General features: G+C 51.0%; 3 protein-coding genes across 3 annotated transcripts; 2 read left to right on the top strand and 1 right to left on the bottom strand.

Moving 5' to 3' along the window:
• The first annotated feature begins 1,298 nt into the window (after positions 1-1,298).
• SMAC4_09140 (uncharacterized protein) lies at positions 1,299-6,449 on the top strand. The gene is made up of 3 exons (XM_003345114.2): positions 1,299-1,543; positions 2,049-3,721; positions 3,777-6,449. Exons 2-3 carry the CDS (start codon positions 2,608-2,610, stop codon positions 5,030-5,032), a joined length of 2,370 nt encoding a protein of 789 aa, XP_003345162.1. The 5' UTR covers positions 1,299-1,543; positions 2,049-2,607; the 3' UTR covers positions 5,033-6,449.
• A 3,579-nt stretch (positions 6,450-10,028) lies between these two features.
• On the top strand, positions 10,029-13,738 carry SMAC4_09141 (uncharacterized protein). Its single transcript, XM_003345115.2, has one exon. The coding sequence runs from the start codon at positions 10,067-10,069 to the stop codon at positions 13,337-13,339; it is 3,273 nt and encodes a 1,090-aa protein (XP_003345163.2). The 5' UTR covers positions 10,029-10,066; the 3' UTR covers positions 13,340-13,738.
• A 4,190-nt stretch (positions 13,739-17,928) lies between these two features.
• SMAC4_09142 (uncharacterized protein) lies at positions 17,929-19,090 on the bottom strand. The gene is made up of 2 exons (XM_003345116.2): positions 18,757-19,090; positions 17,929-18,700 (listed from the first exon to the last, which is right to left on the bottom strand). The coding sequence occupies exons 1-2, from the start codon at positions 18,974-18,976 to the stop codon at positions 18,357-18,359; spliced, it is 564 nt and encodes a 187-aa protein (XP_003345164.1). The 5' UTR covers positions 18,977-19,090; the 3' UTR covers positions 17,929-18,356.
• Between the last annotated feature and the right edge of the window lie 4,011 nt (positions 19,091-23,101).

Here is a 23,101-nt window from a genome sequence, read left to right as displayed (position 1 = left end):
TCCGGGCATTTCAGGGATTCAAATCCTTGGGCCCAGGTCCGAAAGAGTGTGCCGCGCTCAGCTGCTCAAGAGGCTCCGCGATTTATTGGTGTAATTATGTAAGTGATCCCCTTGGACAATTGCCACGCCGAAAATAATGATTCTTATCTGACACTCGTTTCGGCGGATTGAAGAGCTCCCGTGACAAGACACTTGACAGCTCTGTCAGCCTCGCGTCAGCCGCTCAACTCGTTGTCGACAGTTGCAAGACAAACGACGATTTCATCCACGGCGCGGTGTATTACACTGACCAGTGGAGTATCCATATTGGCACGTGGAACGGCACCTGCGACTGAGAGATACGTCTGCCTGTTCGTACTGGGCAACAAGAAAGGAGGTTTTGACACGGAGTGGAACATGAAGGGAAAGGGGTCCCCTGATATAGAGTGGTGGATATAGTCAACAAGAGGTGAAGGGGAAGGAAGAAAAGGCGCCGGAATATTTGCAAGCGGGAATCACTGTTGTTGAAGCAGAGCTTCGATGTCGAGGGCTTTTTGTTTGTCAGGCAGTGCTTGAACTCAAGAGACGAAATCGATCCCGCGAAAATTGCCGCAGTGGAAAACGAAGATTGAATAAGTTAACATGCCTTTATTTGATTCAGTGGTAGAACAATGTAAGGAGTGTTGAGCGGTTCAGTCCGGAGGGAAGTGTCTTTGAATTTTGAATTTCGCGGCCCCGCTGAACTGAACTTCACTTTGCCGACAAGCCTCCGGGTTTATGGACACCGCTTGAAACAGGGCATGTCTGAAGAACTGGATGGATAAGAAAATGAAGTAGAAGGATCGGAGTGTCCGTTTGATATAGTCGTGACTGGAATGGAACGATGACTCTGGTTTTGATGATGAAAATTGGCTGCTACGGGAAAATGTGCAATTCTGATGAAACAGCCGTGGCCATTATCCTCGTTTCGCTTGCTCTGTGTTTTTTTTTTGTTTTTTTTTTTGTGTTTTTGTGTTTGCGGTAATGAAGGCACCATCGGTTGACGCAAACAGTTCAAGTGACGGTCGAGGGAAAGAACAGTTTGAGGTTGAGAAGACAGTCAATCATCCGTCGCCTGTTCACCATGCCAGCCCTTTGTCAGTCACTGCCAGTAAGTTCTGGGCCAGAAAAGTGGTCCGTGCCAGGTGGCAGCTTGGCCAAGCTCTGGTCAATCAACCAAAGAATGTCAACAAGGTCCAAATCCTCACGTGACACAGCCACTGGACATTAGGTAAGCAGGACCAAGGTGGAGGCTGCTATCTCTGCACACGGGCTCCATCAACGGCGGGTCCGGGCCTTCCACCAAGGACGAGTTGCAAGAGGAGGATCCGGTTACAGCCAGGCTAGTAATGACATGACAGCGACCGCCGCCGCCGCCGTCCCCAGCCCACCAACCAACCCGTACACAACAACACAACACAAGCATCTTCACCCGAGTATATATTGACGGGCGCGACACCCAGCAAACACGGTTTTATCGGCCGAGTATCGACAATAAGCACGCATTGTGTACACAATCATTACTGTACGTTTTTTTGCATTTCCTTGTCCCTGTTAGCCCCTTTGCCCCCAGCCTGGATCCAGCCTTGGCCAAGATAGCCTCGAGTGGATGGGAGAGACTTGGTTGTTGGCAAGTCAGTGAGAGTGGAGGTGGAGGAACAAGCAGCACACCACACCACAGCCGGGTGCCACCCAGCCCATTCAGCCCGGCCACGGCATTGCTCCTATTCCCACCACCACCACCACCACCGTCACCCCGCTATACACCACCACCAGCCATCGAGTCTATCTCCAGTCTCTCTCTATCTTGGGTCAGCTGCCAGTGCGGCGCATTGCAATCTTATCTGATCTTGTTCTCCTTCTTGTCCCTCCCTGGCCTGTTCTTACCAAAAGACCAAGCTCCTCTTCCAGCCAAGGTGGTGCTATTCCTCTCTCATCCACCTCACCGCGCGTGATACATACCCCTTTGCTCACTATCAGTTGTGGTTCCATAACTAATTTTTTGCCTCGTCTGTTGCTCCCGTGCTTAGGCTTGTACATTCGAATCACTACATACGATTAGAAAACCGTTAAATTTGCGTCGACCGTCAAGCTCGCCTCCCCCTTCTCCCTTTCAAACACCCCTCTTCGGGAAGAACTGAACGGCACCCAACCGCACGGATCCCACCCGAATACCACTTACAAGCGACGACGTCACCTTTCTCTCCCCGAGACGATCGACGGTTCAGCGAACACTCACCGCGCTCGTCAAGCTATCCTCGCGGCACTCCACGTGCGGTCCCTTCCTTGTTGCGCTGCTACGACTACAGTATCAGCTCTTGCTCCCCCGCTGCCTGCTGTGCTGTTGCGCTGCTGTCGTTGCTGGATGGCCGTCTGATCGTCTGACACCATCCCCCATCACGGCAGACGCTTAGGACACTGCATCCATGCCCGAAGAAGAGACTGCTGTGCTCCATGCCAACTTTCCTTTTCCGCTTCCCGACAACATCGACTCCACGAACCTGGTCGACCTCGATAGCTGTTTCTCGCGCGACCCTCGCGCCCGACCCCACAACCACAACAGGCCTGCTCGCCATTCGTCGTCGCTAGATGGCAGATGGTCACCGCTATATGCAGCAGTCCTTCTCGACCCCTCTGCCCGCCCAGTTCGCCTCTAACAACAACATTGCGACGGGACTTCTCCTGAATTCCTTACTCAACCAGTTTATCGCCGACCCCTCCGCCGCCCAGCCAGCCACCGCCCAACAAGCCAACCCCGCCCACGGCCCTGCGAACCAAAACAACCGAGGCATGTACGGCCATAACCAGCCGCAGGGGCACAACCCCCGACTCAATGGCGCCGCCCCAGGCCGACAACCCAACATTCCCATGTACTTCAACCATGTACCACAGCAAGGTCATCCACACCAGGGGCACAATGCACACCACCAGGTCCTCCAGGCCGGCCATTCGGGGCACGGCGCCAGGAACGACCTGATGAGCCATTCGAACTTCTCAAGTGGCATCATGGCCAACGCGAGCCCTTACACCACCAATAACCTCCAGAACGGCCACTCGGTCGCCGCGAGGGGCGGTCCGGCCGAGCAGCCTGCCAACGAGCATTGGCAAAGACAAATGCGGCTAAAGGAAGAGTCGGACCGCGCACATTCTGCAATGACGGAGCAGCACCAACCTCACTACTACGCGCGGCTTAAGGCGCCCGAAAACAAGGGGATAGGAGGCGCCCTGACCGCGGGTGGCACAAACGCCTCTGGTGAAACCGAGGAGGAAGTTAGGAGAAGACCCTACCAAGTGGAAAAGAGGAATAGAAGACAAGACTGGCACAACCTGGACATGAGTGGTCAGGGACTGCGCGCTCTTTCCTCGGCGCTGTTCAGCTATGACTTCTTGGTAGAGCTCTATATTGCCTCCAATCGATTAACGTTCTTGCCTGCCGAGATCGGCAAACTGCGTCACCTCAAGATTTTAGAAGCGTCCAACAACCTTCTTTCCGAGCTTCCCCCGGAGATTGGCATGTGCACCAGCCTCGAGAGACTGCTCCTTTTCGACAACCAGATTAGAGATCTGCCGCACGAACTAGGCTCGCTTTACAAGCTGGACATCCTCGGTATCGAAGGAAACCCCATCAACCCGGCTGTAAGGGAGGAAGTTGTGGAACGTGGAACAAAGAGCTTGATCAATACCCTCCTTGAGCAAGCACCAGGTGAGTACCACATTTGTAGCCCGTAACCGATGTCATGCTAACCCACTTATTGCAGTTCCTCTTCCGCCCAGTCCTCGGAAGCCCATTGTCGTACAAGAAGACGTATCACCCAGTCTTGAGCGGATCAAGGTGATGACCTGGAATATCCTATGCGACAAGTTCGCGACAACCACCATGTACGGTTACACGCCTACCGGAGCGCTTTCATGGGAGTACCGGAAGGAGCGGATTCTCCAGGAAATTCGGGACAGGGACGTCGACATGCTGTGTCTGCAGGAGATTGCCACGGACGTCTTTAGGGATTTCTTCAGTCCGGAGCTTGCTCAGAATGACTACAAGGGTGTCCACTGGCCACGGCCCAAGGCCAAGACCATGAACGAGAAGGATGCGGCAGCAGTAGATGGATGCGCCATCTTCTACAAGGGAAGCAAGTGGATCCTGCTCGATAAGCAGCTTATCGACTACGCCAACATCGCCATCAACCGTCCCGACATGAAGAACCAGCATGATATTTTCAACCGGGTCATGCCCAAGGACAATATCGGCATTGTCTGCTTCTTTGAGAGCAGGCGCACGGGTGCAAGGATTATTGTCGCCAACACGCATCTGGCATGGGAGCCAACACTAGCCGACGTCAAGCTTGTCCAGACGGCCATTCTCATGGAGAATATCACCAAGTATGCCGAGAAGTATGTCCGCTGGCAACCCCTGAAGGACAAGCGCGGCATCCAGATCCCGCAATCTGTCTCGGTCGAAAGCGACATTCCGAAACCCGAGATGCCCGAGCCGGGCCCCTCGCAGGAATACCGCTCTAACACAGATATTCCCCTTCTCGTCTGCGGCGATTACAACTCAACCCAGGAATCCTCCGTCTACGAATTGCTTTCTATGGGTCGCGTCACACCCGAGCATTCCGACTTTGGCAACCACCAGTACGGCAACTTCACGCGCGACGGCGTTGCCCACCCGTTTAGCATGCGGTCTGCGTACGTCCATCTCAACGGCACGCCCGACGAGCTGTCCTTCACGAACTACGTCCCCGGCTTCCAGGAGGTCATTGATTATATCTGGTATTCGACCAACACGCTTGAGGTGGTCGAGCTTCTCGGTCCTCCTGATCAGAACCATCTGAAGAGGGTTCCTGGTTTCCCTAACTACCATTTCCCTGCGGATCATATCCAGATCATGTCTGAGTTTGTCATTAAGCAGAGGAAGGGAGAGAAGGTTAAACAGGTCATTCATGGTGGTGGTGGTTCTTCCGGTCATCATGGTCAGCAGCAGCAGGATGGTGGAGGTGGTGGACAGGCCTGATTTTGGATCTAATTCCGAATCTTTGTGGCGTCAAGTGGTGAAGTGGAAGGAATGGGTAGTTTATTTGCTTGTGTAAATGTGATGTGGATGAGTACGTACAATAGAGAGTTCGATGGATGGTTGTTTGGTTGGTTGGGAATGCTTGGAAGGCAGAAACGTAGGTTTGGTTTGGTTTGGTTTGGTTTGGTTTCGGTTTTCCTATGGACTTTTTTTAACTTTCACGGAGCAAATGAATGAGAACTTTCTTTGTGATCGTTTCTTTTTTTGTTCCGTAAAAGTTCAGTTCAGTCCAGTTCGTACATTAGAGACGAACGAACGAAAACGGAAACGGAAACCACTAGGAAACCTGGAAACCACACTAGGAAACGGATATGTTTCAAAGCTCTTTAGGTCTGTACCTATCCTATTCCCATAGTTGAAGCGGTAGTTTGGTAGCGGTTTTTTTTCTTCTTCTCTTCTTTAAGGTACTCTGATGCTCTCATGCTCCCCGCTGTCTTCTCTGCTCTATCGATTGTGTACATGGAAATGTTTCTATCTATCCTTCTCGATCGTTTGACTCTCTGCTTTTTATAAGTTTAGTTCTTTTGCCCTTTTCCCCGTTCTCGATTGGTCTTGATTAATACCTTCAGTTGGGGGTGAGTGAGGTAGAATCAACCACCGTTTGTAGAAGAGAGATGAGGCTAGAAGTCTAGACTGAGGGTTCCCATTAGGTAGACATCGGTGGTGATAGGTGTTGATTCACTTAGTGTTCTGGATGTTACCATGCTGCTTTGCTGGTGCCCGATTGCGAAGAAATGAATGACGAATCTGCATTCTTGAACACCTTCCCTCTACTCTCTACTCTAATGTGTTGTCCTTTTAACTTGACCTTCATTTGCGATGCACCTATACTTTCGTGACTTCCACGTTGTTATGCTTACTCCATTGCCCCTTCTTCCCAGCTTGGCTCACTTACCCACGAGAAGGTTTCATGAGCAGGCACGCTGCGTGTCCATCATCGGATTCCCTACATGACGACCTCGAGAGCATTGGCCTTTTCAAATGAATGAGATCCGAAACCAACGTTTACACACAAAGGTCAACAGTTGGCCTTGGCCTGGTCTTGACCTGCCTGTTAGGTCGTCCCAAACCCAATCTAAGGTCCTGTGTGCGCTAAGTATGGAAGGGGTGTTTCAGCTTGACTCGTCATTTTCATCTGTGCACGACTACCACTACCTCTAGTCTACGTATCAGTTGGGAACACACGATTGTGAAGCTGCTTGGTAGGCAGGTGGGAAGCTGTAGAGGTAGGCAGGTGGAATTTGCATTTGAACTTGATATGATGGTTTCGGGATCGGTACCCAGGCTCAGGCACCGATGAAAGTCACGCTGGAGGCTAGGTAGATAACACAAACGCAAATCAAGGGTCTTTGCTATCTACTTACCAAACACCTGCCTATTGGGCTTTTTTTTTGTTTTATTTTTATTTTATTTTTCATCCGAACACCGTGACGAGCAAAGAGCAGAGCGGGAATCCATCATTTACAATAGATTCCCAACCCCTCACCAGGCTCCGGCCATATATGCTTATATCTTCTCAAGCAAGGAAGGGTGCGATACGTAAGCCGGGGAGATTTGAACTCTCGTCCGGATGACATTCAAGTGCCAAGATAGCCGCACACGCGTAAAGTGGAAGCCACCCCTCTTCGTACCATCCCTCCTTACCTCCTTCCCTTTTTTCTACCAAAGTAATGGAATCGCGGGGTAGCTTCCACCCTCTTATATTTGGTCGACGAACGGAAAATACCGTGTAAGATTACCTGGTCGTGAGTACTTGGGATATGCTCGGTACGGTATTTCATCGGCAGCAAACTCGTACCATGATTGGCGCGGATGAGTCTCGTGGGAGGGGTTTTTGTGTGTAAATGACCGCTTGAGCCCGGTAGGGTCCTGATAGGTAACCGCAAAATATCTCGTTGAGGGCGTGCTACATTCTTGGTACGCTGGATGATGGGATTGGATGACTGAGTGTCGTGATACGAAGACGAAGGGATGGAGAGCAAGAAGAGGAATGTGCAGTTCGGGTGACTACCTATCCGAAGTGATCACTGTGGGATATTGAGTCCTGGAGAATTTTCATGGACCTTTTCCATTGTCAAGTGTTTGGAGCCTCCTCGATTGAACATTCAGAATCAAGACGTTTGTTCGGCAATCGGCTCACACACAAGCACCAGACATCGTCAGGGTCGTCGCGTGTTATTTTCAAACCCCACACTCTATCCAGGGTTAATGCCGGCAGATGTTAGTATTCCTTAACCCGCTGGAAAGGAATATCTGAGTCTTGGTGAAACGCCGGCCTATGCTCCGGGCGGAGGCAATGGTGTTCGAGGATATTATTTTTCTTTGTCCGGAGCAGAGGCCGGCGTTGTGATGGTGCCGAACCTCAGTCGATCAGATCGAGATCCGTCCGTCTCCTCTTCATCTCTCGCTCGGTACACTAGACATTTTTCTTCAACCATGTATTTTCCTCCTCGGGAAATATTAACAGGGTAGAAAGTGTGGAGTGAGCCAAGCACCGAAGCCTTCAAGTTGGGAAGGTGGGAAGGTGGGATGAGGTGAGCTATAGAAAGTCAAGAAATTGCTTCTTTCCCATCTGACTAACCGAAAAGCCTTGTTGCGGGAACAAATGGCGATATTCAAGATCTTCTGTGGTCATTGTCTCTACCGCTAGTTCATGGGTGGTTTACGCTTATTGGAAGTTTTGCCCTTACTGGGTGGTATTTGGTGGTACTGGTGGTCAATTTCGTCGGTTTGGGGGAGATGGGAGGTGGTATCAGTGATACAGAATGATATAAAGCCCTTGTCTTTGTGCCATTGTGTGTGGCCAAGAATCAAGATGGTCGGATGTTGTGTCTTTTTGCCATCTGGCTCGGGGAAAAGATGGTGGTGGATGGGTGGAGGTTGCAACTTTGCACCACATCTCAACTCCAAGGCAAAAGGACTGGTGATATCGGAATCATTGAAGCTAGGCAAAGAGGCAAACAAGCTTTTGATAAGAAGGCACTTCATGTTAAAGGCAGACAGGCAAGCAAACGATCAAATCACTTGCAAACAGACCAGCAAGACAAAAGCCGAACAATGGAAGCAAAAGTGCAAATGATCGACGGCGTGTAGTTGCAGCGCTAAACCGTAAAAGGGGGCCATAAGAAACTTGCACACTGTGCCACAGCCGCTTTTTCTGTAGTAGGACTGCCGTGGGAGGTGTGGTCAAAGAACGTTGCCAAGTAAAGCATCATCGACAGGAGTGAGATCGGGACATCGGGGGAAAGAAGGAGGGATGGGATGCGGCGGCGGCAGGTGCGGCGGGTTGCCAGAGCTTGTTCAATGGATCCGTTGGGTGTCAAGCTCTAAGAAGTCCTGTCGCTTGTGGTTGGGCAAGAGCTTGCTGATGCTTCCTTCCCCGCCTTCTATTTTCTGATGTCTGATGTCTGATGTCGGGGTTTTGATGGGATCGGAGACGGGATTGGCAATCATGGTTGCGGTGATGCCCGCCTTTTGCTGTCCGTTGCCGGCGGGTCTGAAGGGGGCTGGAAGTCGTTGACGTAGACATCTCGCGGGTTGACCACGGCAGCCGTCGGTAGAAAGATGGGTTAATGTCTGCATGTGAAGATGCGGTTTGTAGATGTGGATATGTCGGTGGGAAACTTGTCGTCTTGATTCGTCTCTGGCACCCAAGTATCGACAATGTCGGAATGTCAAACTTCAGAAAGACAACAAAGAAGCCATTGGGAGTTCAACAACATGATAGATCCTCCAGACTTCTGGTGGCGGCTGACGAACATCATCTGCAGGCTGCAACTGACATGTTGCGCCTGTTTCATGTTGAATGGAAAAAGTGAGACGGGCTGTGAGGAATGCAGACATCCGCTGCAGATCGTATTCAGAAGAGTTGAAGGGAAGGAGAAGAAGAGTCGTGCTCTTTATCGATTCCATCTCAACTCTGTGATACACATGCTAGAGGTTTTAACGTTGCCCGGGCCCTTTGCAACAACTCCGCTCACAGTGTCACATTGGCGGGGCTTCAGCTGAGGTTGGAGATTGCGGCAGTGTGTTTAGCCCACTCATGTACTGCCGCGTACCTTGCATTGCCAAACGTGTCAAAATTGCAAGTGGCAAAGACTTGCCGGTACCTTCCCCCAGCAAAAGACATGGCTCCCGTGGCTTCTTGGAGCACAAGACTTCCCCACCGCCGGCATCCACGGTTCCACCAGCCGTGAGCAGAGAAAAGAGCGTTGTGAGCCTGTGAGCCAAACACGGCTGCCGTATAGCACTGTCCCACAACTTGTCCTCGGTGAGTGTGGACTCTTCCCTCTCAAGCCTCTGTGGACTGTGGCCTGCCATTCGGGAGGTGCCCTGTCCACCACTGGAAGCAAAGGCCCTTGTTTCTTGTCCACTGGTTCCTTCCTTGCCTGCCACTCCCAAGGTCCTTCGCCTTGTGCCGTGTGTCAGTGTCTGGTCTGTTTGAAAACCTCTGTTCTCCAGATCCAAAAATCCGCTTTTCTCCTTTAATCCCACCTTGGCCGGCGCCAGCTTGCTAAGAGACAACATTGTAACCAGCAAACATCAACATTACAGACTTCATATCCGATAGACTTTGTGCTCGTTGTCGACCCGCCACCCGGCTAGCTCCGCCCACGCCGCTCGAAAATTCAAACAAGAGCCAGCCGACAACTTGGTTCAGTTCCTCAAAGACGGTCTTCCCGATGCGCAAATCAGACCAGAGCATATAGCGATTCCGCCCACCACCGACTGCGGCCCACCTTTATGCCATTCCCACCCGATCTCGAGTTCCATCTGTCTTCCCGGCCTTGGCGACCGCTCCTCAACAGCAGGCCACCACGCCAGTCCGCCGAGGGAGGCTCAGACACGAGGTAGTCGTCCGCCGAGAGAGAGAACCCCTTCGGCCCCGGCCTTGACCACGACCACGTCGACATTTCCAGTCCCCGACCGGTATCCCGGCTGGCTCAGAACACGATTCTGAGTCGGCATAGGCGTATGCCTCGCAGTTCATCATCAGCAAAGCGACAGCAGGGTGCGAAAGACCAGCGCGACACGAGACATGAAGGTGGCATTGTAGGCCCGGGCAAGCGCATTCCCAAACAGCAAAAGAGTCACCAGCAGCTCGCCGCCCTCGACCAACGTTCTGCTGCTGCTGCTGTCGTCGATAATGCTGTTCCCGCAGCAGTCCCCCAACAAAACAACAACAACAACAACAACAACACGAACAACACGACTGCTACCAATGCTTTTCCCGTCCTGCCCGACGACAACAACAACACCATGGCCGCCGAGTCTCTGCGCCGTGGCTCCCTGGGCGGCGCCTACTCCGAGTCAGAGTCCGCCGAGTCGCTCGCCTTCCCGCCCCTGCAGTCCGCCCACGAGGAGAACCACCGTCAGATCAACGTGAACGACGCCAAGAACACAAATGTTCACCGTGACCCTGGTCCCGTCGAATATGCCCTGACCGTCCTCAAATCCTGTCCCATCTACGATACCATCGCCATCCTCATCATCCTGATGCAGTTGTCTCCGGCTTTCCTCGCCATTGTCTACATGCTATTCACCCTCTTGACCTTTGTCCCACCCGTTACTACTAGTTCCGGGTTGACCATTGCCGACATCTTCGACGGGAACCAGGGCACGCCCTCGCTCACCACGCTGGCCTGTATGGACGTGGCCGTGTTGGGCATATGGCTGTTCCTATGGGCTCCCATGCAGCAGTTCATATTGGATTTGGCCCAGGTTGTCATATCCCTTACCCTCGGAGGAGGCGGAAGCTCAAGAACTAGCACGTCGAACACCATCTTCCTCTGCGTCACTATCATCGGGGCTTCCCAATGGACGAGACAGGCTAGGTGGAATGGTCTCACCCATTTGAGTACCCTCTTTGGCACGAACCGCTTCTTCCCAACCAGTCGTGGTGATCCCATCGAACATACCGTACGAGCTTTCGAGAAAAAGGGTCCGTATGGCTGGGTTAGAAGCGTTTTAGCGATACACATTCTTACACAGGGACTGGTACGGTGCATTCGGGAGTGGTATCTTCGTAGGGAAAGAAGAGATTTGCAGTCACAAAGTCAACTGGATCCGGAGGCCGGCAAGACGGTTTCGTTTTCGGACAGCTGCTCCGACGCGGCGCTGATGGCAGCCGATAGCGACGCCCATCTGCAAACAAGTGCGGGTACTGTTTCGAACAAGAAGAGACGAAAGCAGAGCGCCCAAGTTAGGATACGGCAGCCTCTGTGGGCTGCGCTGGCTAGCACAAAAATTGTTATGGTGAAGGAGTATGAGCTCTCCCATGCGGCTTCCGAATCAGCTGGTAGCAACGCTACGGATATCCACAACTTAGGGAACGCGCCGTTTAACACACAGCCGGAACAGATTTGGATTTGTTACATTGGTAGCGACGAAGTCTGCTTCAACACTAGTTATTTTCCCGACTTTCCTGATGACGACACCGTTGACGAGGCTGGAACCCCTGGCGTTAGCATCGCCAAGCCCTTTTATGTCAGAGTCAACAATGCCAAATGGCAACCGACACGCATCATTCCTATCGAAGGCACCGAGGAAGACAGACACCAAGGCACCCGTTGGACAGGCGACATCTACGGACTTACCCCCTTATCTAACTATGCATGCGAATTTGTTAGCACTCGAACCGACCAGGTTATCTACAAGGCCAATGTCAGGACCGTCCAGGCTAAGAGTAGGGATCCCGAGGCACCCGCAAAGGCACCGACTAATAACCAGCGCGTTAACAATGTCCGCCATGACTCTCCGGTTACTACCCTGAGGGCTTCGATTGCGTCTGCCGAGACCAAGCTGGCCGACGAAAAGGCCCGGCTCAAGAGTGTGCGCAAGGAGAATAACCGTAAAGTGAACGCTGCCAAGAAGGAGATTGAGAAGCTCACGGCAGCCGTCCAGTCAGCAGGAGGTGATGACGACAAGCTCAAGCAGAAGGTGGCCCAAAACAAGATCCAGGAGAAACGAGCGGAGGAGTCCATTGCACAGCTTGAAGCCGAACTAAAGGAACTTGAAGCCATCCCCGAGGAGCTTCTTGTGGAATACCGGTCCAAAGAGAGCACTTGGAAGTCTGAGAAGGCTCGCTTTGAGGAAGCCCGCTCTGCATTCACGGGCTTCAAAGCCACCCTCGAATCCGAGGTCAAGGTCCTCAAAGACGAGCGAAGCAGTCTGCAAGCCAAGCAAAAGAAGATCGAATCACGCATCAACAAGGTCAAGGAAGAGCACAAGCGCATAACGGATGCCAATGCTCAGGGCCTTGGTGAAGCTGAACGGCGGCGCCAGAACCGCGCTACGCTTGAAGCGGACATTGCTACGGCCGAGAAGCATCTCACTGACCGCATCAATTCTGTTAGAAGCATGAACATTGCGAAGCAGCAACAGATCGGCGAGATGAGCAGTCAGCTTCAAGCTTATTTGGCTAGTGTTCAGGAAGATATGGCTTACGCTCACAGCCATGCGGCGGCTGTTGCTGGCGGTCAGTACCCGCAGGCTAGCAATGCTGCAACCGGCTGGGGACTGCCTCCTGGTGCTACCGCCGCTGCCGCGGCAGTGAATAGCACTTTTGCCAACGCACCGGCGCAGACACTCTGGCCGGTAGCCACCGGCGCAACGTCTGGCTCGTCATCTTTTGGCCCTCAGAGATCAGCAGCTCTTCTTCCCCCGCCACCGATCGGAGGGCCGTTCAGCAATCCCCTTCAGCAGCAACAGCACTCTCAGCAAGCGGTCATTGGCACCCCGGCTCAGCAACGAAAAGCCAGAGGCAGATCCTCGTCGATGCTTAGTGACATCTCCGGATTCACCGAGTCGACTGATGAGGATGAACGCGAGAGGTTTGAACGTGAAAGACTTGCACTCAGCTACGGACACAGTAATCAACATCAGCATAACTACGCGAACACCATCTTCGCCACCCCGGGTTCCATGCGCGGAGCACCACCTGGATTCGGCTTCCCAACTCGTCAGCAGCGACTCGCCGGCAACAACGGAACTTTCGGTCCTATCGGCCCTGGCTCGAGCTCAGGTTCAGGCTCCAACGGATTCAACAGTGGTACTGCCCTAGGCTCTGGCTCGGGTACCGGGTCTGCCGTTGTCTCTGTTGGCTCCGGCTCGGGATCTCTTTCAGGCTCAGCGTTGGGTTCCGGCGTCGACTCTGGTCGTAGCAGCGTCAGGTCTGCCGGAGACAGTGCGGGTAGCGGTAGTGCCGAGGGAAGCTCCAAAGATCCTGGTAGCCCTAGTGATCGTTGAACTTTCTAAGGCGCGCTGTGCCTGTTTCGCCTATTTGTTCTGCTTGTTTGATTGCTGTCTGCCGGTCTACTTTGGATCGGGTGTTCCGTTTGTTCATGTGTCTTTGATGGACGATGGCCGTGATGGTTTGCTATGCTGGTGCGCTTGACCGCTTGAGTGTTCGTATCTGATCTCATATCGGCGATGTGGTGTCAATGGATGGATGTCTGGTCTCTGGATGTACATGGAGGGACGCCGCTCGTCGGTTGTGGAAAGCTTGATGTGGCTTGTCGGGCGTGGAACCTCGTGGTGGATAATGATATGGGTTGTCTCGCTGGCCTGTTGACGGTGTTGACGGCAGTTGATTCGGGAAAAGATGTACCTAGCGTAGTATGATAATCCGAGCGGACCAGTCCTTGTTTGTTTTTCTCTTCATCTCTGTTGATCACTTAATCAACGCTGCATTGTGACTGCAATTTTGCTGTTGCTCATCCGAGTCAAGGTGTGGGTGCCTCTAACCTCTTCGCCACTGTTTCTGTTAAAGGCTAAAAGCACAGAAAGACCAGACGAAAGGGGAGCAGTCCAGTCCTCTATATACACCATAATTCTTCACCAGAGGTTATTGATCGGCCCATGTCTTTGTTCCACACCTCGAACACGGCAGATCTCAAATACGCGAGTTTTTCCACTTCCTTGATGTAGTTCCGATCATCTCCTGGGTTCGGTCAGCTCCAGTCCGCTCCGGGCTACCTCCATGTCAATCGATTCAGTTCAGCTGGCTCAGCTCGGTCCGGTAAGCCACTATGGTGTTACGGGTCCCGATACCGAAGAGGCTTGCTTGCTTTAGGTCGGAGTGACGTCTGGGCTGGTTGATGAGCCGCCCTACGAGGCTGAAGGCTCGGATCATTGAGAATGTTGATGACGAATACTAGGGTTAAATCGCATCATTTGGCATTATCTGTTTATTGCTAGTGATGACTGCTGAGTTGTACGCTACCCGTTCGTATAAGTTGTATTGTTGGACGCTCATTGTTTCTTGACGCGTGAGATAAGGGTATTTAACTTTAGAGCAGTTTTTATACATGGTAATTGCTCTGTGACTGACATATTGCTACCTAATTGCGTACAGGTGGTGGTGGCGTGGTAGTTGAGTGTCTGTAATCAGTGCGAATGCTACACCCACTAGGTAATATTTACCGTTAGGAGACTTGCGGATGTTTATACTGGCTTGTCGAAGCGATTGTCAAAAGGTAGGTAGTTTTCGTCAATAGGTCACTAGATGGTCAACATACCTCTAATACCATACCAAGACAAACAGAAGACATATAGTGAGAGTGCAGACAAACGTCTTGAACCTCCTGCAAGCATCGTCAGCATATTTTCCAGTTCCACGTCATTTCATCAATCTTCCATCTCGTGCCGAGCGTTCCTGTCCGGTTTTTTATAGTAGAAAAACCAGAGCAAGAACGATGACTGACCTTTGTAGAGCTAGCGTGGCTAGAGTAACAGGAATAGGTACTTTAACAAGAGGACTGGCCTTAATGCTATGGTATTTTCTTCGCGGTAGGTTTTTCTATATTGCATCGCCATAATCGATGTCCTTCCATTCCCTTCTCTGTACTTACCGGCGTTGCCCCCTCGTTTCATCTGATCGTTCATCTCCTATAGGTCCCTAGGTGTGCTCGTGTTGTACGTGTTCCTCTGGAGCAGTGGAGGAATCCCCATGGTTCTTCTTGCGAGGAAAGACATGTGTCCGCGAGAAATTTTGTCGAAAAGTCCGGACGATCGTTCACTTACCGAGGTGAATAAGAGATTGTGAAGGTCACTAATTCGTAAATGGTAGCTTGTTCTACCTTGAAGGGAGCTGATTTCAAACGCAAACAGCCTTGAATAGTCACCCGGGGATGATGATGCTTCCTCTTTTTCTTTCCCCTATCCTGCCTTCTCCCGAACTAGACGAAAGGTGGAAAATGACACGGATATCGGGCCTCAAAAGCTCGCGAGAATGACAGCGGTGTTTTCCGTGAGTTTCTTTCTGCTAAGATGACCGCTTGCAGTCCTGCCCTCAAAATCACCTACAATGTCGCCATCCGTTGTTCTTTCCTCGAATGTTGTTCCAAGAAGGGAACCACCTGATGCATTCTTGTATCGCCACATTATTACCGGGCCAGCCGGTTGCGCCTTCCTTTCCTTTGCCTGCCGAAACCTTTGCGTCTGCGTCTCATTTGGCTGCTTCTGCGTGGACTTTGTGTTCCCGCAGAACACCTCTCAAGCTCCCGTCAACCACCAGTCGTGAACTTGTATTGTCGCATTACATAATACCATAGAGCACCATCCCGCTCCTAACCAGTCGAGCCAGTCAAATACTACTGCACACCCCTATATCAACGCTATATTGCCCCTTTCCTATGCTTTCCTATCCACGGCGCTCCTATCCACGGCGCTTCTCACGCATCGAATCGAAGCTGTTCCATTGCTTCCAAGATGAGAATGTGACATCACCTTCCGACTGAAGTTTGGTCGCGAGTAATGGCTCCGAAATTACCTCTGCATGTGTGCAGAAGCATGATGTTAAAGAATAGTAGGGTATGGCAATAGCCTGAACAGAACCAGGCTGCTGGTTCTTGCGATGGTGCGAGCGAGTATCGAATACCTGCCGAGCTACGAGCCTACCAATTTTCTGGACTTCATAGACCAGAAGGTTAACGGACTGGCAATTGGCGTGAGAACTTCCGCTTGCAATTCACTAGAGGCCTTAATGTTCAATGTCGAAGCGAGCGGCTCTCAACGGCTCTTGCCCACCTCAAGTACACGTATATGCATCGCGATTGATTATTGAGTATGGATGAACTGACTGGACAACAACAACCCGGAGTTCATTCCAAAAGCATTTGAGTCAACACACACACTTCCCCAGAAACGCCACAAGCCACATCCGGCCAATTGTCTCATCCTTTTCCTCAATCCAATCCAATCGATTTGCACTCCAGCGAACATTGAATGCATCCGTCCCAGTCCGCCTTCATCCATCTTCATATGCTTCCCTTTGTGCAAATGTCCAGAACGCCACCCGAGGCTGAATCCCACGAAACCCTAAAATAGTACAATTGTGCATCCCGCCAGTCCCGCCAAGCAGACATTTGCGGCGTGTACACGTGTAGTGTAGAGGTACGTACGTCACGCAGGCGACGGATTTGTGGCTCATCAGTGGCGTTGGACGAAGTGATCGACAGTGCTCCAGTCCTCTGTCTTTGTTCCCCCGTTCCCCTCTCAACTTACGGCTTGCGGCGTTTTGAGCTTACGACGACACCTCTTCGGTCGGACTGGAGCTTTTCGGTAGCTTTTGCGTAACTGGAAGCTGGTAGCTGGTGGTAGCACAGGTTCGGTGATTCAAGCTCGGTCAAATATACTCGGGCTATGTACGCTGCTCAAAGTAAAACTGCCTTACTGCCGACATGCTGACAATGCCGCCCGCAATGATGCCGATAGCACGATGGTGGGCAATACAACACTTTTCTCCGAGTTGAGGGTTCACTCAGCCTCAATTACCTTGCTTTCAACCATCAAACCAGCAAGTCGATGTTGCCATTACGTCCACATGTCGCAACTTACTTTTTGGCCCTGCTTTCGGTTTTTATGCCTTCACTTTGTCGTGCTTTTTCACTGTGCACAACGCAACGCACAATTTCCTGACCGCACTCTGCAGACCGCAGACCGTTATTCGACAAACCGTTCGACAACCACAACCCATTATGCACCTGCCCCATTAGGTAACCGATACCACTTCATACTCTTCCTTCAATTCAACTCGTTAAACCGTTTCCGATGCATCCTTATGCACGCATATGTACAATTTGCAAAGCAGAAATTCGATACCAAGCAACCAAGATCCATATGAACCCAATCGTAACGCCGTAACGCCTTGGTGGCTGAGCTTGCTCGAGTTAGCGACGTGTAACATCCAAGGTCTCTCTCTTGTCGCTTCTCCGGTTTGGTCCTGGATTGAAGTTCAGTGAATTTCTTGGAACTTCATCAGAAGACGAGTGTGCAATTCGCCCATTTTTCTGTTTTCAGACATCCAAGCGATCAAGCGATCAAGCGACCAAGCCAGCAAGAAAACAAAATGCGTCACCGACCGACCACTCACCATCCAAAATGCACGACCAATAACCTGACATCGGCCGACCTACCTTGCCTGTCTCGCCTGTATGGCATGGGGCTGCAGACAGGGGGCGGAGGAAAAGGCGGCATTGAGCCGCAGAGGCCGCGTAGCCGCCGTGCATTGGATGGTGGATGGATGGCATTGCCTTGGAAGGACGGCTGGCTCAGGCGGGTCAGACGGGCGGGCGGGTGAGGGAAATGACATGGTTTGGTTCGTTCAAACCAACTCCTAGTTGACTCGCTCACCTTATGACAGTTTGTGTCATTGAGACGGGGCTTGACGGTTTGAAACGTCGCGGGGGCTTGTTCATGATTCATGCATGATTGATGATTCGAAACATCGGGGTTGTTTTGGTCGTTTTTGATGCTGCTTTCCTCACAACTAGAGAGCGGTTTTGGAAGTTTGCATATTCACGATCACGATTGCATTCTGTGGAAATTAAGTTTGGTAGAATAAATCATATTAAATATTTCCTCGATTTCCCCCATTGCTCACCACTTCCACAGCGAAACAAAGCAGATCAAGCAGAGGGAAACCGAGAAGGGGAATTGAAGTGAAAGTTATTCCCAATTAACTTTGTTCCTGAATCCAACCGTCTCACAGTCACGACCCCTTCTCTTGCGAGAAAGAACCGAAACAAAAAGAGGCGGCGTGGTTCTGTTTTACCCACCGGAAACAGTACAGAGTTAATCAAGATAAAAACTTTTCAGTTTCCGACACAACAACAACTCGTCCATTGCGGTACACATAACAACGTTTCATACAACACATTTCCCAATTGTCGTCCGTCGTAAGGTATCATCCAACCACCTTTCCATCCATCATGAGACACCCTTCCGGGCCCATCATCTCCTAAAATCCATCGAGACGGATAATTTAGAAAGCAGCGAGGGCAGCAAGAGCGGCAACACCGAAAGAGCCGATGTAGCCGGCAACGGCGGCGCCAGCCTCAACGGGGGAGGAAGAGACGGGGGGAGCGACCGAGACGGTGCCGTTGCTGGAGGGAGCGGGGACGGAAGCGCTGGGGGCGAGGGTGGTGGCAGCGGCACTGGACTCAACAGCGGCAGCGGAGGTGGTGACGGCAGCAGCGGAGCTGGAGGGAGCAGCAGCAGCGGAGCTGGTGGCGGGGGCAGCGGTGGTGGCAGCGGCCGAGGAAGCGGGGGCGTCACCGCCGGCAAGGACCTCCTCGCAGAAGGTCTCGGTAGCGGGGAGGACCTCCTCTGTGAAAATGTTAGAAAGGGATTTAGAAGATAGATATAGAAGGGTAAAAACGTACGGAGAGCGACCTCAGCACCGCAAGCGCCGATGACGCAGGTGGTGGCGGCGCCAACAAGAGACTCCTTGTTCTCGCAGATGCACTTGTAGTCCTCCTTGGAAGTGCAGACCTTGAGGGCGGCCTTGTCGATGCAAGGAAGGGCGCACTCGGGGATGATGGAGATATCCTGGGCGGAGGCGATGGCCACGAAGGCAGCAACGGCGACAGCGGAGTACTTCATTTTGAATTAGGTTGTTGTAAGGTTGGTTATTAGGTGTAATAAGTTGTTTGGCTGAACGAAAGTCGAGCTGGAAGCTGAAATACAGAAGCGAGTGTGTATTTGGTGGATGGGGAGACAAAGAAAAGAAGAGAAGTTGCAGATGGGGGAGGATGACGGCCCCTTTTATGTCGAGTTTGCTTTGGAAGGTCTGTGTGTGTGTGCCTGTGTGTCAAAGAAAGCCACCGAAACAGCTTCCTTCCTTGCCTCCCAAGACCCAAGCCAAGCCCCCAGAAAGGAGGGTGGGAAAAGACGGGGTGGCTGGCAACGGTAGCATCCCACTGGGTCCTACCAATTGCTAGTGTTTTTCTCGGTAGAGGTAACATTCACACCTCGCACTTTACCACTTTTTGGCGTGCACACACGGCGTTGAACTCCGAGTGTCGTCCCCGTTGTGGGGGAGGTTGCTGGGAACGAAGGAACGCTCGACAGGCCCCCTGGATTGGAGGCAATAGTTCCACTAGGCCACAGATCCTCCCGTGAATGGTTAAGCAAGATGGAGCCCATCTGCCCATGTCCCTGGTTCGATTTGAGCACTTGCCCTCCATCGGCCATCTCGACCGGGCGAATTACGGCGGCGGAAGAGACGGCCAGACAGATTGAGAGTTTGAGTTCCTGCCAGGAACCTGACAAGAACCAGACGAACTCCTGGACCGGCGTGGACCGGTTCGCCCCCCGGATTCAGACATCTGAACGGGTGTACCTTGCAAGTTTAATTTCAAATGCATGGACGACGGCAACCGGGAATTGTAACCATGTCGTCGTCCTTTTTCCATCGCCGCCGGCCGCTTGACCCGATGAGGAACGCATCCCCAGACGGTTGACATGCGTGATGGTGTTGCAATTAAACATATTTTGCGTCCATTCAGGGCGGTTTAGCAAAGTCTGGGGATGAGCTGACAGCAAAAGTCGCGGGGGTGAGGATTGAAGATCTGGGGAAGTGGATGAATGCATATGATTGTCATGGTCAGCCTCGGCATCGTGGAGCAGATTGTGGGTGTGTGGTTCAGGGGGGAGGCCTGTCCAAGGCAACACACACACAGAGAACAGACACAGGCAGGCCGGCCGGCAACCAGCCCTGGGAGGCCCGACCAACCATTCCTAAAATTATGACACCCTTTTCCGTGCATGGTGACACGAGCAATAATATTTCCGACCATGTACCTGAAGTCGCACATGGGAGAATGGTGACGGTGGTTTGGAATGCAAAGTGCAAGGTACGAGACTTGTCAGATTCCATGTCCCATTGAATGTGTCCCACAAACCGAGATGAGGAAGAGCTGTCAGACTTCCACTTTTTCCCCATGGGCAGAATGGATCTCTTTGTGAGATTCACAAGTGGATTGATGGGTCGGGTGTCCACCTCATCGGATTTGCTGAATTCCTTGGTGAACATTGCGATTTACCAGCCACTGCGATAATCAACAGAAGGAACACGTGTAGAGGCTTGATATGGCTTGATCAACATTTTCGATGTGGTTAATATAGCGGGATGCGCCAAAAAACAAAAAGGGGAAACTGCAACAACACCTAGGTTTTGGTGAATCCACTCCACCAAAACCGCTGACCTACGCCAAGGTTGACCCCCAGAAAATAGGGGCATTTTCGGCGGGCAACAGCGAACATGCTAAAACAGCGCCCGGAGCTAGCGAAAGGGCCTCCGTGGTCTCGACTGTGAGCTCGGAAATTGGACACTGCAACCCATGACTTTGACCGATGACTTCTTGTTGCGACGACGACTCATCGGCGACCGGTTTTCCAGTAACGGACTGCAAATGGACTGCGAGAACGAGACCGGTTAACTAGGATTAACTGTAGCGAATGTCCATGGCTGGATTTAGAAGAAACATCTTTGAGGAGACCGCAAAGGGAAAAGGGGGAATTGTCATGCGAATCCAGAGTTTACCTCTCGACGGCGATTGGTTGGGTAGGGGTGCTAGAGACGGTTCCAGATGCGAGATTCACACTTGATTCATTCGATTCATTGAACTGACGACGTCACCCTGTACGTATTCATGAAGTGCTCTCGTACCAGGGGCTGCTGGAGTGTGGCTCGTGTCGGTTGTTGATGGGTGTGATTGTTCCTGGCTGGTGTGGTGTGGTGTGGTGTGTTCACTGTCGTGGTGTGTGCGGATAATTGATTTTTTCATTCGGGATGAAAAGACTCAATACGTCTCCCAATAAGAGCAACGAAAAGAGGAATCAATTCGCTCGCTTTCGTGAAGCTTGTTGGCTGCTGTTTTTGGGCTGTTGGGTCGGGCGGGCCGCCGCGTTCATCGCATCAGGCCAACGTCAGGCTGACCAAAGCTGATCAGGCTTGTGGAGCTGGTCAGGTTGGTCATGGCACCAAGGTCGGCCGCTTCGCTTCCTGCTGTAGCTTGACCCCAGGAAAAAGAGTGATCTGCCCGTACTTGCAGCTTTGGTGTGTTTCGTCTTTGGGGCCGATGATAAATTTGGTTGACTGGAGCCGTACGAAGATCTTCAGTTCCATTTTTTCAGGCTCATCTCGCCAGTGAGGTTCTTTCCTTCCCTCTTTGCTGCTGGAAACCAGGAAACCCAGAGCCTGTCGAGCTGTGCTCACTGCTGTGGTCTGCAACTGCCAGCTGGAAGTGATCAGTGGCGATAAAACAGGGCAAAGAAACCCAGATGTGAGTGGATCCGGCTTGGCCTGTATGCGGGGGAATCTTGGCACTTCCTTGGCAGCTGCGAGATTCGCAAGTCGCAACGTCGACTTCAAGTTCTCCCATTGTGCATTTCGCCGGTCCGCAGCCAGCGGTCAACCTCTGCTGCATTTGCATTGTTCAATGTTCACCGACTCACCTTCGGTGCCAAATTCGCACCTGATTGGTGAACTGTCTCGAAGAAATCATGAAATGCACACATCCCGGGGGTCTATCTACGGGCATCTCTGCATTTTCCGGGGAAAAGCCCAGGAAGAAGCGCCACAGAAACGACATGCGAGTGACCAAAGTGACATGAGAGACTTTCAGCCCTTCAAGAAACCTCGAAATCAGCAACTGCCAATTTCCCCCAGCTTTTTTGTAAGGATATCGGGCAAGGGCATAGGACAGGAGCCCGGCTCAGGATATAGCCCGGGGATAAGAGGGGAGCGATAAGATAAGAGTTATAGAGCGAGCTGATAAAGAGGCCCTAAATGGAAGCGCTTTATTGGAAGCCGGACGCCGATGGCTGGGCCTACTAAAGTTTGTATAAAATATAAAAGACTATGTAGTATAACTATTTTTTTATTACTAGTTAAGTTAAACTCTTTTAGTAGAAATATATTTACTTTATATATTAAAATATCATTTACTATATTATACTATAACTTTATAATTTTGAAATTTCTATAACACTTGTTTATATAAGTTGCAAATATAGTTAGTATACAAAAAGATAATCTTTATACTAAAAGTACATTATACTAGCGCGGGCGTACTGCTGGACACTTTAGCAACCTGAAAGAACTTACTATAAAATAAAAGTCTTTAAAGAAATTGGTCGAAAATGGTTTGCAAAAAACCGTAAAATAATGATAAAATTTATCCAAACGGCGATAATTAACTATTACGAGGCCCGGCGATATAAGAAACTAATTATGACAGGCTGGGGTACATATGCCTAGACGGCCAAACCTACAAAAGATAGGACAATGTTCTGCTTGCAAAGCAGAACTCGGAATGCACACTATATAGCCAATATCAACCTGTGACACTAATACTCCTACTATTTAAATTTGAAAATATTCAAAAACAATAGTACTGGTTGTTATTTTCAATTAAATTTAAAAATAAAAGTTTGAATGAATTTCAGCATAAGGAAATTCATTAAAGAAACATTTCAAAAAGTACTATACTAACTATTTATATATATTAAAAGTATATAAGCTATATAACTTATATTAATAAAAAGAATATTATTGATCAGAACTCTGAATTAAATATTAGCTCCGATACTGTTCAAATATATTAGTATATCAACAGGATTAATCCCGCTCCCTACTTAAATTTTCCAATCCGAATGGGCGCTATAATTAAAACATTTCATTATAATTTAGAATTAGCGGAAAGTTTTAATTACGGACGTAGT

The sequence above is a fragment of the Sordaria macrospora genome, chromosome 2, assembly GCF_033870435.1.
Source record: "Sordaria macrospora chromosome 2, complete sequence".
In the NCBI taxonomy this organism is placed as follows: Eukaryota; Fungi; Ascomycota; class Sordariomycetes; order Sordariales; family Sordariaceae; genus Sordaria; species Sordaria macrospora.
The sequence above is the reverse complement of the archived record's forward strand: the minus strand, read 5'-3'. Positions and strand labels throughout refer to the sequence as shown.

What these genes read in the sequence shown, in the direction of transcription:
- SMAC4_09140 (XM_003345114.2), top strand. Translation starts at nt 2,608, where the DNA reads ATGGCAGATGGTCACCGCTATATGCAGCAGTCCTTCTCGACCCCTCTG. An exon ending in CCTCCTTGAGCAAGCACCAG is followed by an intron (nt 3,722 to 3,776) that starts GTGAGTACCACA and finishes CACTTATTGCAG; the next exon opens with TTCCTCTTCCGCCCAGTCCT.
- SMAC4_09141 (XM_003345115.2), top strand. Translation starts at nt 10,067, where the DNA reads ATGCCTCGCAGTTCATCATCAGCAAAGCGACAGCAGGGTGCGAAAGAC.
- SMAC4_09142 (XM_003345116.2), bottom strand. Translation starts at nt 18,976, where the DNA reads ATGAAGTACTCCGCTGTCGCCGTTGCTGCCTTCGTGGCCATCGCCTCC. An exon ending in CGGTGCTGAGGTCGCTCTCC is followed by an intron (nt 18,701 to 18,756) that starts GTACGTTTTTAC and finishes ACATTTTCACAG; the next exon opens with AGGAGGTCCTCCCCGCTACC.